Source organism: Pagrus pagrus (assembly GCF_965226575.1).
Source record: "Pagrus pagrus genome assembly, chromosome: 5".
In the NCBI taxonomy this organism is placed as follows: domain Eukaryota; kingdom Metazoa; phylum Chordata; class Actinopteri; order Spariformes; family Sparidae; genus Pagrus; species Pagrus pagrus.
The window spans coordinates 2,193,008-2,207,260 of NC_140189.1; the positions used below are offsets into that span (position 1 = coordinate 2,193,008).

Below are 14,253 nucleotides of genomic sequence, written 5' to 3' on the forward strand. Positions count from 1 at the left end.
GACCGAGACTTCAGTGAACTTTCCACCAGAATACAGCATCCCTCCCCGCCAGTGAGAAAGTCAGACAGGGTCCGCTGTTTTCTGATGGCGATTATGTAATTATGTAATTTAGTAATTTACTTTCCAGGATGTATGATGGGCCAGGATCTCAATCACAACATATTATAACTGCATCCATAAGATTATAAACAGTCAGCCGATACATGTTGAGATTAACAGGTGAAAACCGGGGGTAACGCGTAAAAAAACCCACATGGATCTCAGCGTTATGATGTGTTCCGTCATGCCTCTTTTGGTTCTGCAACGCCTGCATACTGTATGACATGACACACTGGAATGGCTTTTAAGCGCTCTATGCTGTCGCTGCTTGGTTCAGTGTGAACAAACAAAGGCGGCGTAAAGAATATGCAAGCCTTTGCTGCGGAGATACTGCGGAGTCTCTGTGTGAAAAGGGCAACTGTTTGTGTTTGACATGGTGCCAGGTTAGAGAAGATGGTTAGTTGCATGCAAAGACCCTGAGTCAGTGTAAAGCATAATGCAACTATCATCAAATTAGCCATGAAGCAAAGCAAACTACCAATAACCTGACTATACAGAGATCAAAATAACACCCAAATAGTGAACAAACACATAGATTGAACACATGCATTACATCAACCAGAGTTAGAAGGTCCTGTGCTTAGCCGTGCTATGCTATGTGCTATCTAGGCCCAGTTCAACGTTACCAGTCTTTGAAGAAAAGGTCCTTGTGGTTCCTTAGCTGACAAGCCTAGCAGGAGAATGTTGTAATCCCAATGATGAACAGTGCTGTTCTTGCTTTGCAATGTCTGATGAAAGACAGCAGGTGGAGGAAACTGGTCACTCCTTTCCTTTGCATGGATAGCAGCTCTGTGCTAGCTTGCTACATGTTCCTAGGATTGTGGCGTTAGCTGGCAAGCTTTGTGTCGCAGCTGCTGGTGCTAACTGAGCTGGAATACTAGCAGGACCTTGTTCAGTTCAGTCCATTTTGAAATCCACAATGAACGACTTAATCTGTGGGTCCCAGCAATAGTGACCAGAAACTTTATCTGGTCAGAGAAAATTCCATTGGCTTTGTTGTGAACTTCTGTCTCTACTATGCAGTAAAAAAAATCATCTGAAGCAGCCAAAGAATTGGACCTGAAGGAATTATTATTATTATTATTATTATTATTATTATTATTACTTTATAGACAACTACAAAAAACTGTTAGATAATCATTGTTCTTACTTTGCTATTCTTTTACAATAATCGATCTCTATGCAGGCTGAGCCTTCTTCCTCTACATCTCAATTTCAGTCAAGCTTTAAACTAAATTGACTTTTTAAAGACAGTTGAAGTTCCTCCTTTATAATATACAAAATTGCCATAACACATTTTGAATCTTTTTTCCAAGTAGTACATTTGTGTTTCCTTCAATTACCTTCGATGGAATCTGTCTTCTTTCATAAAAAGTCATAGTAGAAACACCAGACAAACCAGAAAAGAGCAGAGCAGACCCAATGACATGTTCATTGTAGAACCCCCTACCATTGGTATGAGCTGATGAAGCCCCTTGGGTGTCCACACGGCCCACATACTGTAGGTAAGTTACACGGCAGCAGAGGCTTCATTGCTCCACCTCTGTTTAAACAGGATGGGACTTCACAAATTAAACAGAAGAAAAAGACTTGAGATGAAAAAAACCTTTGGGTTTCACCAAAGTACAGTACAAGTCATTACAGGACCTCTGTAAATAGTTTTATTGATTAAAATAGATGTGTATCTGTTCTGTCAGAGGGACATGAGAGAGACAAATAACAAGTCTGAAACTGAGGCAGTCAACTCGCCTTTGCAGTTTGCAAAATGCCACAATTACTGTATACATGCAGACATCTTTAGTTGAGTGTTGAGCTTAACAATGTGTGCACTTACCAGGCCAGTAATACATGAAAACCTTCTTTCCCAGTTTCTGCAGGGTGACCCATAATGGCTCTGAGCCATCCCACCAAAGAGGCAGCCGGCTGTCAGGATTGGTCCCAATCAGAAACTCCTTCTTAGAGGCTACATCCCACATGTAGTTTCCAGTCATCTGATGAACATCACAGTGGCGGCCTGACAAAAATCAACATAAATAACAAAAAATAGCATCTGAGTATCCAAAGCCTGATATATTTGATTATTCTGTGCCAGAGAGTTCCAGTGTTGTCCAAAAACTATTAAAACCACATTAGTGAGTCACACCTTAAACTCATTCATTACAATGAACACACGCATTTAAACAGAGCCAAATCACAACAGAAGTTATCTCATTCCACAATTTTCATATAGAGCAGGTATAGACTGTACTCTTTAATTTACAGAGACCTAACATTCCTCCTTGAGCAAGCACAGCACGTGATTTGCAACTTCAAATGTGGGCCAGAGGAATAAAGTGGGATGCAAATGAGCCCTTTTCTATTTCCTACATCCTTTGTTCCTCACCCTTGCTCAGATCACATCCATTTTTGAACTTGGCCTTTATTTCGTTCTCAACTACACAGTTACATAACATTTTAACATTGTAACATTTTGTGCCTGTATCTTGCATGATTGTAAATATATTGTGCTAACAAAAATATGTCCACAGACAGACAGACAGACAGACAGACAGACATTTGTACACTCAGTAAAGTACTCAAAATCACCTCTGTTAGTTTCAGCTACAACAGTTGTTTACAGTACGACATTTTGCCATGATGACACACGCACACGCACATGCACACACACACACACACACACACACACACACACACACACACACACACACACACACACACACAGACTCACAAATTAGGTGAAGGTGAGGCCTTTAACCCCAAGAACACCATACCTACTGTTTTGCTGCCAGTGGATCTGGTGCTCTAAAGAAAGTAAATGGAATAATGAAGAAGGAGGATTATTTCCAAATTCTTCAAGAAAACCTAAAATCAATAGCCAGAAGATTCAGTCTTGGGTGCAGTTGGGTGTTCCAACTGGACAATAATCTCCAAAACACATCAAAAGTGGTAAAGGAATGGTTAAATCAGGCTAGCATTGAGGTTTTGGAGTGGCCTTCTCAAGTCCTGACTTGAACCCCATCAAGAACATGTGGACTGTGCTGAAGGGACAAGCCCATGCCAGGAAGCTAACAAATTTAGTTGAACTTCTGTGATTCTCTCCAGAGGAGTGGTTAAAAATTCAGCCAGAGGACTACCAGAAGCTTGTGGATGGCTATCAAAAGCACCTAACTGAGGTGAAAATGGCCAAGAGACATTTAACCAAATATTAGAATTGCTGTATGTATATTTTCAACCCAGGAGATTTGGTCACTAATTAGAGTATTAGCAGCAATACTAGTAAGTAGTAATACCAGTAGTAGTAGTTGAAGTGGTAGTAATAGTAGTAGTAGTAGTAGGACAAGTAGTAGTAGTCGGAGGACAAGTAGTAGTAGGGTTAGGTTTAGGGTTAAGTAGTAGGAGTAGTAGTAGTAGTAGTATAAGTAGTATAAGTAGTAGTTGGAGGACAAGTAGTAGTTGTACTAGTAGTAGTAGTATAAGCAGTACTAGTAGTAGTAGTGCAAGTAGTGCTAGCAGTTCTAGTGCAAGTAGTACGAGAAGTTGCCAGTAGTATGAGTAGCACTAGTGTACATAGTACAAAGTGGAGGAGTTTGTTTTGTGAGAGAGACAGAGAGAGAGAGAGAGAGAGACAACCTGAAGCAGATCAAGGTTTGAAATACTTAATAGTCAAACTCAACAGAAAGAGCGTAAGTCCACAAAAGTCCATCAGTTCACAAATCAGAATGGAGGAATCACTGATTGGAGGATCAGTGTAAGGCTTTAAATCACTGTATCATTGATAGAGAAATGGTGAGGGAAGCTGAAAAAACTCCAAAATAAGTGAGAGGACAAGTAGCCGGACGATACATGCCTATTTTGTGGTTGTAGAGTCAAAAATGAGCAAATTACAGCGTTTTACAAAACAGCCTATGTCTACTGTCTTCCAGAAATTTACTGTAGGCCCAAAGTTAACATTGGGGCTTACCAAGGAGTTGGCTGGAGTATGTGTCGCTGAAGTGATTTTGAAAAAACTGACGCATTTACTGGAAATTAATTGTCTGAAATGCAAATGTGGAGAGCTATATTGCATTGCACTACCATGCTAGAAAACCCTCATGTAGTAGTAGTAGTAGAAGTAGAAGTACAAGTAGTCATAGTAGTTGTAGTAGAAGTAGTAGTATTAGTTGAAGTAGTAGTAGTAGCAGAAGTAGTATTACAAGTAGTAGTAGTAGTAGAAGTTGAAGTAGTAGTAGTAGTATTAGTAGTAGTAGTAGCAGTACAAGTAGCAGTAGCAGCAAAACGCACTTGACTATGGACATTGACACCTGTCTACCAGCAGCTTCTACTTCATTGCGTACTTGCTTTTTAGTGGTTTTTGGTTGACTCTTGACCATCCTGACCAATTTTCTCTCAGCAGCAGGTGATACAGTAGTTTGCGTTTTCTTCCTGATCATGGCAGAGACACAACTGTGCTATGCACTTTATACTTACAACAATTCTTTGCACAGTTGATCTTGAGATCTGTAACTGCTTTGAAATGGCTCCAAGTGACTTTCCTGAGTTGTTGAAATCAATAATGTGCTTTTCCAGATAAATGCTGAGCTCCTTAGACTTTCCCATTGTAGTGTTTGTGGCTAAGTCTAAGTCTAATCAAACAAGCCCTATTAAAATGGGCCCAGAGAGGCCATCAGCTGTTATCAGTCATAATCACTCAGAAGTTAAGAGGCCATGCTACAAAGAAACAAAAAAAACAAACACTTTTCTATAATCACCTAAAATAATCATTCAAGTTGCTGTATGTATATTTTTGACCCAGCAGATTTGGTCACATTTTAAAAAGACCTATAATAGATCCATTATTTAACCAAACCTTGTGAATGCTTTTTGTGACAAAGTAGTATGTGTTCCACTCATTCCATCACAGAAAAATGAGAGTTGTAGAAATCATTGGAACTCAAGACCATCATGATAACCTGTACATGTTCTTCACAAGTGTATGTGGTTGTGTGACGTGACATGGCAGTTTTGCTGTCTTCAGTGTCAAACATGTATAAATAAAAAATATATTTGTCAAAAACCTCCTCAATATTGTGCAGAAAACTATGCTTTATGTGAACATACTCAACATTAAACCAGTTCATCACTCATTTTTTCAGAATTTTCAACCAAACATAGCAAAACTCATATGGTGTGACTGTCCGACACTTGTTTCTCAAAGTAAGAACTTGAATAAAGCTAAGAAAAATAAATGCAAAAATTCTCAAAACAATACAGAAAAATAATACAGATGTCTATTTGTGGGCCTACTCTTTTCAAAGTCCAAGCATAATGTTTTGAGTCAGTTCTGATCAAAAAGATTTTGTCCCACAAATCAAAATCATATGGTGTGACACTATTTGGGGATATTTCAACGGGCAACTGTTTTGACACCCTTGGGAATGAGAGGTCCTTCTTCAGCAAGGTTGTTCAGTACTATTTATACCAGACCATGACAGGTTTCTGAGGTGAGTTATCATTTTTATGTTTTCAATAAATCAGATTTTGTTGGCACTCTGACAAAAGTCCCACTTCCGGATGTCTTTTGGTGTGACACATTTTTCATAGAAATGCAAAAGAAATTTGATATTTTTTGTCATAATTACATGTAAATCTATGTTGCTTTGTTATAGCTAGCATCGTGTCAGCAAGTTAATGTGTAGCTACAAGACTCAAGGTTGTGCTAAGTGCAGAAAACATAATATGGTGTGACACTTCATCATATGGTGTGACATGTCTGCCTGTCATGCCATATGATTTTGATTGTCACACCATATGATACGAATTGTAATTTCCTGCAGATATAACAATAAATAAAGTCCAATGTATGTTTTGTCCTTTTAAACATTTGTTTGCATCCATCATCACATAAAAGCTGTAATTATCCACAATAGATTGTGTTTAGTTTAGTTTAGTTTTATTCAGTGATACAGATTTCTAGTTTATCAGACAGACACAGCAGACCCCTTCACAGAAACCTTAGAATGCTGTTTAAGTCTAAACAATGTTTTGTCTTCGTCTTAAACCATACATTCCCTTTTCTTTTGTCAGCTTGAGGCAAATAATGACACCCTGCGAGGAGAGAGGAGTTGCTGAGGCAAAGAAAAGTAAACGACAACTGTGTTTCCATTCGCTGACCAATAGGAAGGTCTGAGGGAGGGTTTTAGAGGGTGCCTTCATTGTTGATTCAAAACGCCTTGGGGCAGATTTCTTGAAGCCTGGCAATACATCATATCTAAAATATCATTGGACTAGAACACTGTAGGCAGTGCAACTAAGAGGAACGCAGTTATGAAATGCAGAGAATAACCCTAATTAATATTTCCTGCCATATGAGTGATCAGTACTCACCAATAGGTAGGTTAATACATGTTTTGCATTGACACATGGCGACATGATCATATGGTGTGACACTATATCATGTGGTGTGATATTCCAAATTGTGAAAATAACACCTTTATTAATTATAAAATGTGAAAATGTTCATGGAATACATAGAAAATAGTATGAGTAAGAGTCACAAATATTTTTATAATTTTATAGCAAGGTTTGTCACAATAAATAGAAAATACGTTGAAAGACTGACGACATAGGTCTCACATTGAGCAATGATTTAGAAAATAATACACAAATTTAATTAATTTTCACAAAACTATAATGGATCACAGTTTAGTTATGATAAAGGACTTTGATAAAGTGAGTAACTTAAGAAAGGTATAATCTATTTTCATTTTATATACAGTTATTTTCATGTCACACCATATGACGATTTTAGGCACTAATACAACAAATTGTCACATAAATTCTGATTCCAATTGAAAATCTAAAAACAACATATGTTTCTATAAAGATGAGAGTTAGTAGAACAAAACTCAATCAGTTTTATGCTTGTTATTTGAAGTTTTTGAAAAAACACTTTTTTCTGGTGCATATGTCACTGACCCATGTACACTTTTGACCACGGCTGTACATGTTGCTAGTGATTACCTGCTGATTTTATGAGTTTTCCACCAGGCTACCAGAGTTGAGGAGATTGTGTTTTTCTTGAAGTGTTCCAGTTCCTTGATTGATTGTGGTAGAAGGGAAGGTCTGCAACTGAGACGGATTTTACATTGATTTTGTTATCATTCTAGCAATGGGTTATTATAGTTGTGCTTTTTGTGTCCATTTTAATAAATTTTGTAGCTGATAGTAGTAGTAGTAGTAGCAGTCAGTGTTGTAACTTGTTACAAAGTAATCTGTTTGAGTACTCTGATTAATTTTTTATTGTAACGAGTAACGTAACACATTAGTTCTGCAATTCAAGTAATCCTTTCTTTAGTTAGTTTTTCATAACAGTAATCTATTACTCGAAAAAAATGCTGTCTTTTTCTTTTCTTTTGTTGCCACAAATATAAAAGAAAATCCCTGAAGCATTTGCACTTTCTGTTTCTCTCCTGCTACTTAGCTGAGGCTGCGTGCCAGCGGAAGGTAAACCTTCAGTTGTCAGTGAGGATGAAGTTGTAATTTTAGGCTATGGTTAGTCCATATGTTATTTTGAAGAGAAATATCAGAAGCACTAAAATGAAGAAGCATTCAGTTATTTGTGAAACCTATGCTAAAATAAAATTCACAAGATGCTCCATGTTCATCATTTAGCGCATGCTGTTCTTCTAATATACTCCTTTTAAAATAACATAAAGACTAAGTGTAACTTGAAATTACTAAATATTTTTTCTCAAAATATTACAACTTAATTCTTTTACTATGTTATGCTTTGAACATTACTACTTAATTCTCGAAATCTCAGATTTCTTTTGTTAAATATGGCCCTAAAACATTATTGTTGTTTTAAAAGGCCTGTATGCACTTTAATCGTTTGTATGTAGGTATGTGTTTTAAAAAAAGAAAGCCCATGCACTTTCATTGTATTTACAGTACGATACAACATACTTTAGTCCCCATAGGGAAATTTGTCTTGGACTCAAATGCTGTGCACATAAATACCTCCAAGTTACAGTAAAATAAACTACATAAAACAAAACAGCACCAGCTGTGTCAGTCACAACAATAAATTGCACATAACACATTTTGCAACCACCCCATGGTAAAACACATTGCACATAACATATATTGCACACACCCCATAATGAAAAAGAAACCATTGCACGATCTCTCAGCCTCAAGCAGCTTTGTTTAAAAGTTTGATAGAGGTAGGCACAAATTCATTTTTAAAATGACTGAGTTTACATTTGGGAACTATGTATCATCTGCCACTAGGCAAGAACTCATATTCTCTGTGGAGGATATGAGATGGGTTGGCCAATATCCTCTGAGCTTGTCTGACAACAGGCTATATATATGAACTGAAGGGGCTGGTGTTCATTCCTCCCCATCACCTTTATGGTGGTGTGTACCAGACAAGCAAGCTTAATTTTGAGTTGTAGAGTAAGGTTGCCACAAAAAAAGCCATAATCCACATGAACCTTCCAGCTTAAACTGTTGTCCAAGTAAACACCTAGATACTACGAGCAGACCTGATTAATGTGTGTGTCATGTTTGACTACAGAGCCATGATGCCCCACTGATCTAGGGTCCAGAAATATCTCCTTACTTTTGACAACATGCAAACTGAAATAGTTGTCTTCACACCACTGCTAAATCTTTCCTGTTTCAAGGCAGATGGGTTTGTGTCTTTGTGCAGTAGTCTGAGGATAGCGGTGTCCTCAGAAAGTGTAAAAACAAAGTTTGGCTGTTTGAACATTCATTTGTGTATAGTGTGAAAAGAACCAGAGAACTAACACACCCTTGTGGGGCACCTGTGTTGATTGATCTGGATTAAGAGTACTGTTGACTCTGACACCCTGACTTTGATTGGTTAAAAAGGAAAAATACCACTTGATTTAAAAAGGATTGACACTCATCTGCTTCAGTTTTAAGATGAGCAGTTGAGGTTGGAGTGTATTACAAGCTGAACTACAATCAACAAATAAAATCTGTGCATACGCTAAGCAAATGGGTCAAGTGCCCAGCTGACCTCTGCCTTGGGCACAAACAACATGTATTTTTGAAAGCTTTTCATAACAATTAAAGTCAAGGCCACAGGTCTAAAATCATTTGTTTTCAGTTGGACACGGTTTCTTAGCTATTGGCACTATGGTAGATTTTTTCCAGAGGGCAGGAAGAATGTGTGAATCCACTGACTGCTGGAAAATGGGGCACCAAGCTTGGGTAAGCTATTCTGCACATGTCTTAAGAGCAGCGTAGACATGCCATCTGGGCCAGTAGATTACTTACTACATGCATGCTCTTCCCCGACAGTTCAGTTCTGTCCGCCCGGATGAGAGAGAAACCCTCAAGCTCAATGAGAGAATCTGGAATATCCTGATGGAGCCAAGTCTCGGTAAACACCATCATGCTGGATTTCCCGTACTTGCAACTCACCCTGGTGTTTGCGCGGAGTTCCTCTTTTTTGCTTAACGACCTTACGTTGCTGAGTATCATAAGTTGTGTAAAACTCTAATATAATACAGTGTGTTCCAATATAATCCTATATTACTCTGTGTGAGGAGAAAAACTATGTATCCTGAGTGCAGAGTGCACACAGAGTGAAGAAGGCCTATATATCATTCACTGAGCTTAGAAGGCCCAGCTGCATATTGTAAGAGGGCTCAGTTGAACTCTGTGGAGGAGAGATTTGCATTGTAAGGAATTCAGCTGAACACTATGGAGGGGAGCATAGGCCTGTTGGCCCCTTTATAGTTTTTTTCCCGCCTGCCAACTACAAGGGATTAGAGTGCATTCCTTTGGGGAGCCAAGAGTTAAATCATACACTGACCACACATTTTATACTTTTTAGAAAAGATACTGGCCGCGTTTCCCAGATTCGTTAAGAAGCTCTTAAGTGCTAAGATCTTCTTAGGAGCGCTCTTAAGAACGCTGTGAAAGTAGGATGTGTTTCTCTTAGAAGATCTTTCACTAAGAAGGAAATGTAAGATCGAGCTGACCCACTCTTAACAGCCTTCTTAGCGACCAAATGCTCAGTGATCAAGCCGCGTCAGGGAAATTTACATCCTCCACTTTTCGAAATAATAAAACAATGCTCAATGTTGAAATGCGCTCATAGCTGCGGACCACTGGCGCAAGAAACATAGGCTAATAGAAGAAAAAAAAACGTTTTATTGAATTACACGTTTAAGTTTTCCACACACATCTGCATATATGAGTTTATAGTACTACACATAAAAAAACAACAACCCTGTGGCATTTCACAGATATCAAGGGAACAGATGTAATTGAACTCAGCTGAACCTCATCCAGAGAGGCTTCACCTGCTACTCTATATAAATGCGTTGCCAAAGTCCGCGCGTGTGAGAAACCATGGCTGCAATACAGCACATTCTCGCTGCGAACCAACAGCGTCGCCGTGCGCGAAGCCAGACGGTTTACATAAATGCATACGTGCGTCAACACTTCTCCCCACTGGGCGTGCTGTCAGACCGGGCTGTCCAGGCAAAGTACCGGCTGCCCCGTGCGGAGATCCAACGGCTGATCACTCTGGTGTCTCCACACATCCAGAGAGCAACCCGCTGCAATTTTGGCCTCAGCCCGGAGGTGCAGCTCCTGGCTGCGCTGCGTTTTTACACAGTGGGGAGCTTCCTGGAGGTGGTGGGGGACGGCACTGGCCTCAGCAAGGAATCGGTGTCACGGAGTGTGGCAGCACATAAAGTTGCCCACCACACGGGACAAGGTCCGCCAGGTCCACCAAGGGTTCCACGCAGTGGCTGGGACCCCCCGGGGTGATCGGTGTGGTGGATGGCACCCTCATTCCAATCCACAATCCCTCCCTGGTGGATCCGTGCTGGATCGGTAGAAAGCACTACGTGGCCATCAACACCCTGAGGGGCGGGTGTTTAAGAAATAGGTGGAGACCCTTAAGCATAAAAGCAGGAGCGCAGAGAGGACTTGTTTAGTTCACTCCCGGGACCAAACTCACTGTTTATTGGTGTTGCTGCCATGTAGAACCCAATAAACTCATATAGACTATGGAGCAGTTTTTTTCATCAGGCTGTGAGGCCCCTCGGTTCATCCTCAACAATCCACCGGCTTAAAGGGACATCATCTCAAATTAACTCTACAACTCTGGCATTGTAAAATGCGCATTGTATTGTTTTGATCTGAAAGAAAATTAAAGTTAAAGCTGAAGAAAGTTAGCATCAAGTAGTACTGGCTGAAATAAAGGGAGGTGTCGATGAATTGAATGCATGTGCGTGAAGGTGTGTGTGTGTGTGTGGGCGCATGCATGTGGATGTCTCCAGCCAGTGATTCTTTCAACAATAGAATGTGCTAGATCAAAACACACACATCAGCAATAACTGGCAGGCTCCAAAGCTCACATCCAATTGGCCAGCATGGCCTGTTGTATTTAGGGCTTAGTTATATACAACACACAGGCATGAATCACACACTGTTAGGATGGCTGTGTAGCATCCAGACTTTTAACGCAGGAGGCTTAAGGCAGAGGTTATTTCAACCAAACTGACAACGTCATCTGACTGCCAGCCATACTTCTCCACATAAAAATACTGTGGATCACCCTCAAGTGACATGAAAACTACACAACAAATACATCTGTATAATAATACAAAATAATTTGCATGCTCTTAATTTAAGTTACATATAACAATAGAATCCTGAAAACTCTATAACTTCCCCCTCACTACATGGTATCTTCCTAAACCTTACACTGGTGCCAAGATACCCTGGGACTCTTTAAGCCGAACACATTGGAGAGGAGACAGCGAGTGAGTGACCTGAAGACAAAGATTACACATTATCACATTGAACAATTTAGCACAGATAATTAGATAATTCTACATTCAATCCATCATTTTAGCAAAGGTTATGCCACATTTGTTCCAATCACCAAAGTAGCCCAACTGAGGGTATGTTTGTGTTCACAGCACTGGACTTCAATCAACTCCAGCTGAGAGGAGCTACAAAACACACGCTTTTGTTTTGTCCTTTTCATTATGCCATTTCTTATGACACACACTAGATCAAATCCATTTCTGCCTTGATAGATTATCACAAGATCTCCACATGGGATTTTTTCTAACCGTTATTGAAGATAGCCAATACATCCAAGGAGAATTATTTATATGAAATATAAATTATCAGGTTCCACCCTTTTACCCTCATAATGTTGATGATGGCTTAACTGTGGAAGAGTTAGTTTAAAAATGCTTCAATATGAACCTTGGAGAAGACACCAGAGGAGCTACACAAATTACTACTAGGTAGTAACAACAGCATCAGCACAGATAACAATGATTGGCTGACGGACATAGTACATTAATAGGGATGTAACAATATATTGAATTTGTTGATAAAGTGGTAACAAAAATGCCTCAATACTGTTTAGGGACTGTGACGATATCTACCAACATATCACATGGTTATATTGCTCGTATAGCTCATGCATCTAACAAGGGAAATCAGTATAAATGCATTCTACTATCTTTCCTTGTCATTGTATTGTAGCTGATCATACTGAAATCCCAGAAAAGTAGCACATTTTTTAAAATAAGTGCAGCAGCCTAATTTACAGCAAACCAAACCGCACAATGTCCAAGGGGAAAAAGGTTGGAGACATTGGAAACTACTTTATTAAGTAGCTCTGTAAGTCACTATTGTATTACTATGTACCGTAAAATCCAGCAAAAGATTCAATGATCTGTATTAATCAATATTAATATATTTTTCAAACTTTGGGCTGTCATACCTAGCTAATCAGATTACATCTATTATGTAATGAACAATAACAGTTTTCCTGCACATAAATTGTTATAATTTTCCACCACCAGCAGCTAGTTTCAACTGCAGGTGCTGATCAAGTGCAAAGGATTCTCAATTGTTAATTAACATTTCTCCATGCAGGCTTTTTTTCAGAACATCTGACAAATTATGTTCAGGAAAAGTGATGGGGACCAAATCAGCCATTTTTCATAGCAGTGTCCTCAAGATTTTTGTTTGTCAATGGTGCAATCACTCTCTGCTGCTTCAAGATAGCAATGCCTGACCACACATATTGTAAGACCGTTACACTAATAGGTGCACAGATGGGTCCAAGTACATTTGCAACTAACATAATGTGGGTGCTTAACACGAAAATGGCAACTGTGTCAGGTGGAAACTAGCAATAACACTTGCACTGTGCTGTGTGCTGTTTTGTACCAGGCATAAGATAGGGCTGACAAAGTACAATAGCTAACTGTGGCATTCATGCCCATAAACACGAGAGCAGAGGAAAGAAATTATGTGTATTGATGATTGGCTTACATAATTTATCTTCCTTTTTCCTTCCTTTTATGATTCAGCACAGGCATTAACCACCGATTGCTTCTAAAATTAAACTTTTCATCATATTTAAATGGACAAGGCGGTCCATTTATCATTTCGTCAGTAGAATCTGGGAATTTTATGTCATCCACCAAGCTTGGCTTCTGGTGATGTAGTAAAGGGCTGATTTATAATTGCCCATAGGTCCTCGCAGATTGCCAGCTGTACTTTCCCCTTTAAACACACCAACTCTTTCGGCTCACAGCTGTGTCTCTGGGCTAGAGAGAGCAGACAGGCAAAGTATCTGCAGAGAGGGCCACCTCTCAATTCAAATCCAGCTTGAACAACTTGTTAGAGCAATACATAAATATGTTTAATTAGGACTTTTAGGTAATGAAACAAATTGCAGGATTCATTGAAAACAAGGGCATCTGGATAGAAACACAGGTGTTATAAACATGAAGGACATTTCTATGGGAAACTTTTTAGGCTGGTACGTTATAACTGAATTTTTTCTCCTCACATGAGTTAATTACAAAGGAAGTGAGTGACAGATACATGAATGAATGAAAAAAATGTTTAATTTAGTTTAGTTTTTAGTAGTTTTTAATCGACTTAATCTAAGGGATTTTTGTTTTTTATTTTTAGGATAGATTTTTTTATATAAATGACAAAGACATTAAGGAAATTTCTAAGGGTATTTTTAATTTTTTAAATTTTTTTTTATTGTTTTTTTGCTGCAATATTCTTAGGATTGGAGGGTTTTCTCTTGCAGTGTTGTAGCCTTCTGTATATTACCTATGGTAACTGTTGTACTAAATA

At 38.9% G+C, this 14,253-nt stretch overlaps 1 protein-coding gene across 2 annotated transcripts in view; it reads right to left on the reverse strand.

Annotated features, from left to right (window-relative positions):
* Positions 1–14,253, reverse strand: part of enpp6 (ectonucleotide pyrophosphatase/phosphodiesterase 6) — a 95,711-nt gene that overhangs the window by 68,361 nt on the left and 13,097 nt on the right. For both annotated transcript variants that reach the window (XM_084353205.1, XM_084353204.1), the window contains exon 2: positions 1,934–2,113. In XM_084353205.1, coding sequence (XP_084209331.1) covers positions 1,934–2,113 — 180 coding nt within the window. The remainder of the gene's footprint in view (positions 1–1,933; positions 2,114–14,253) is intronic.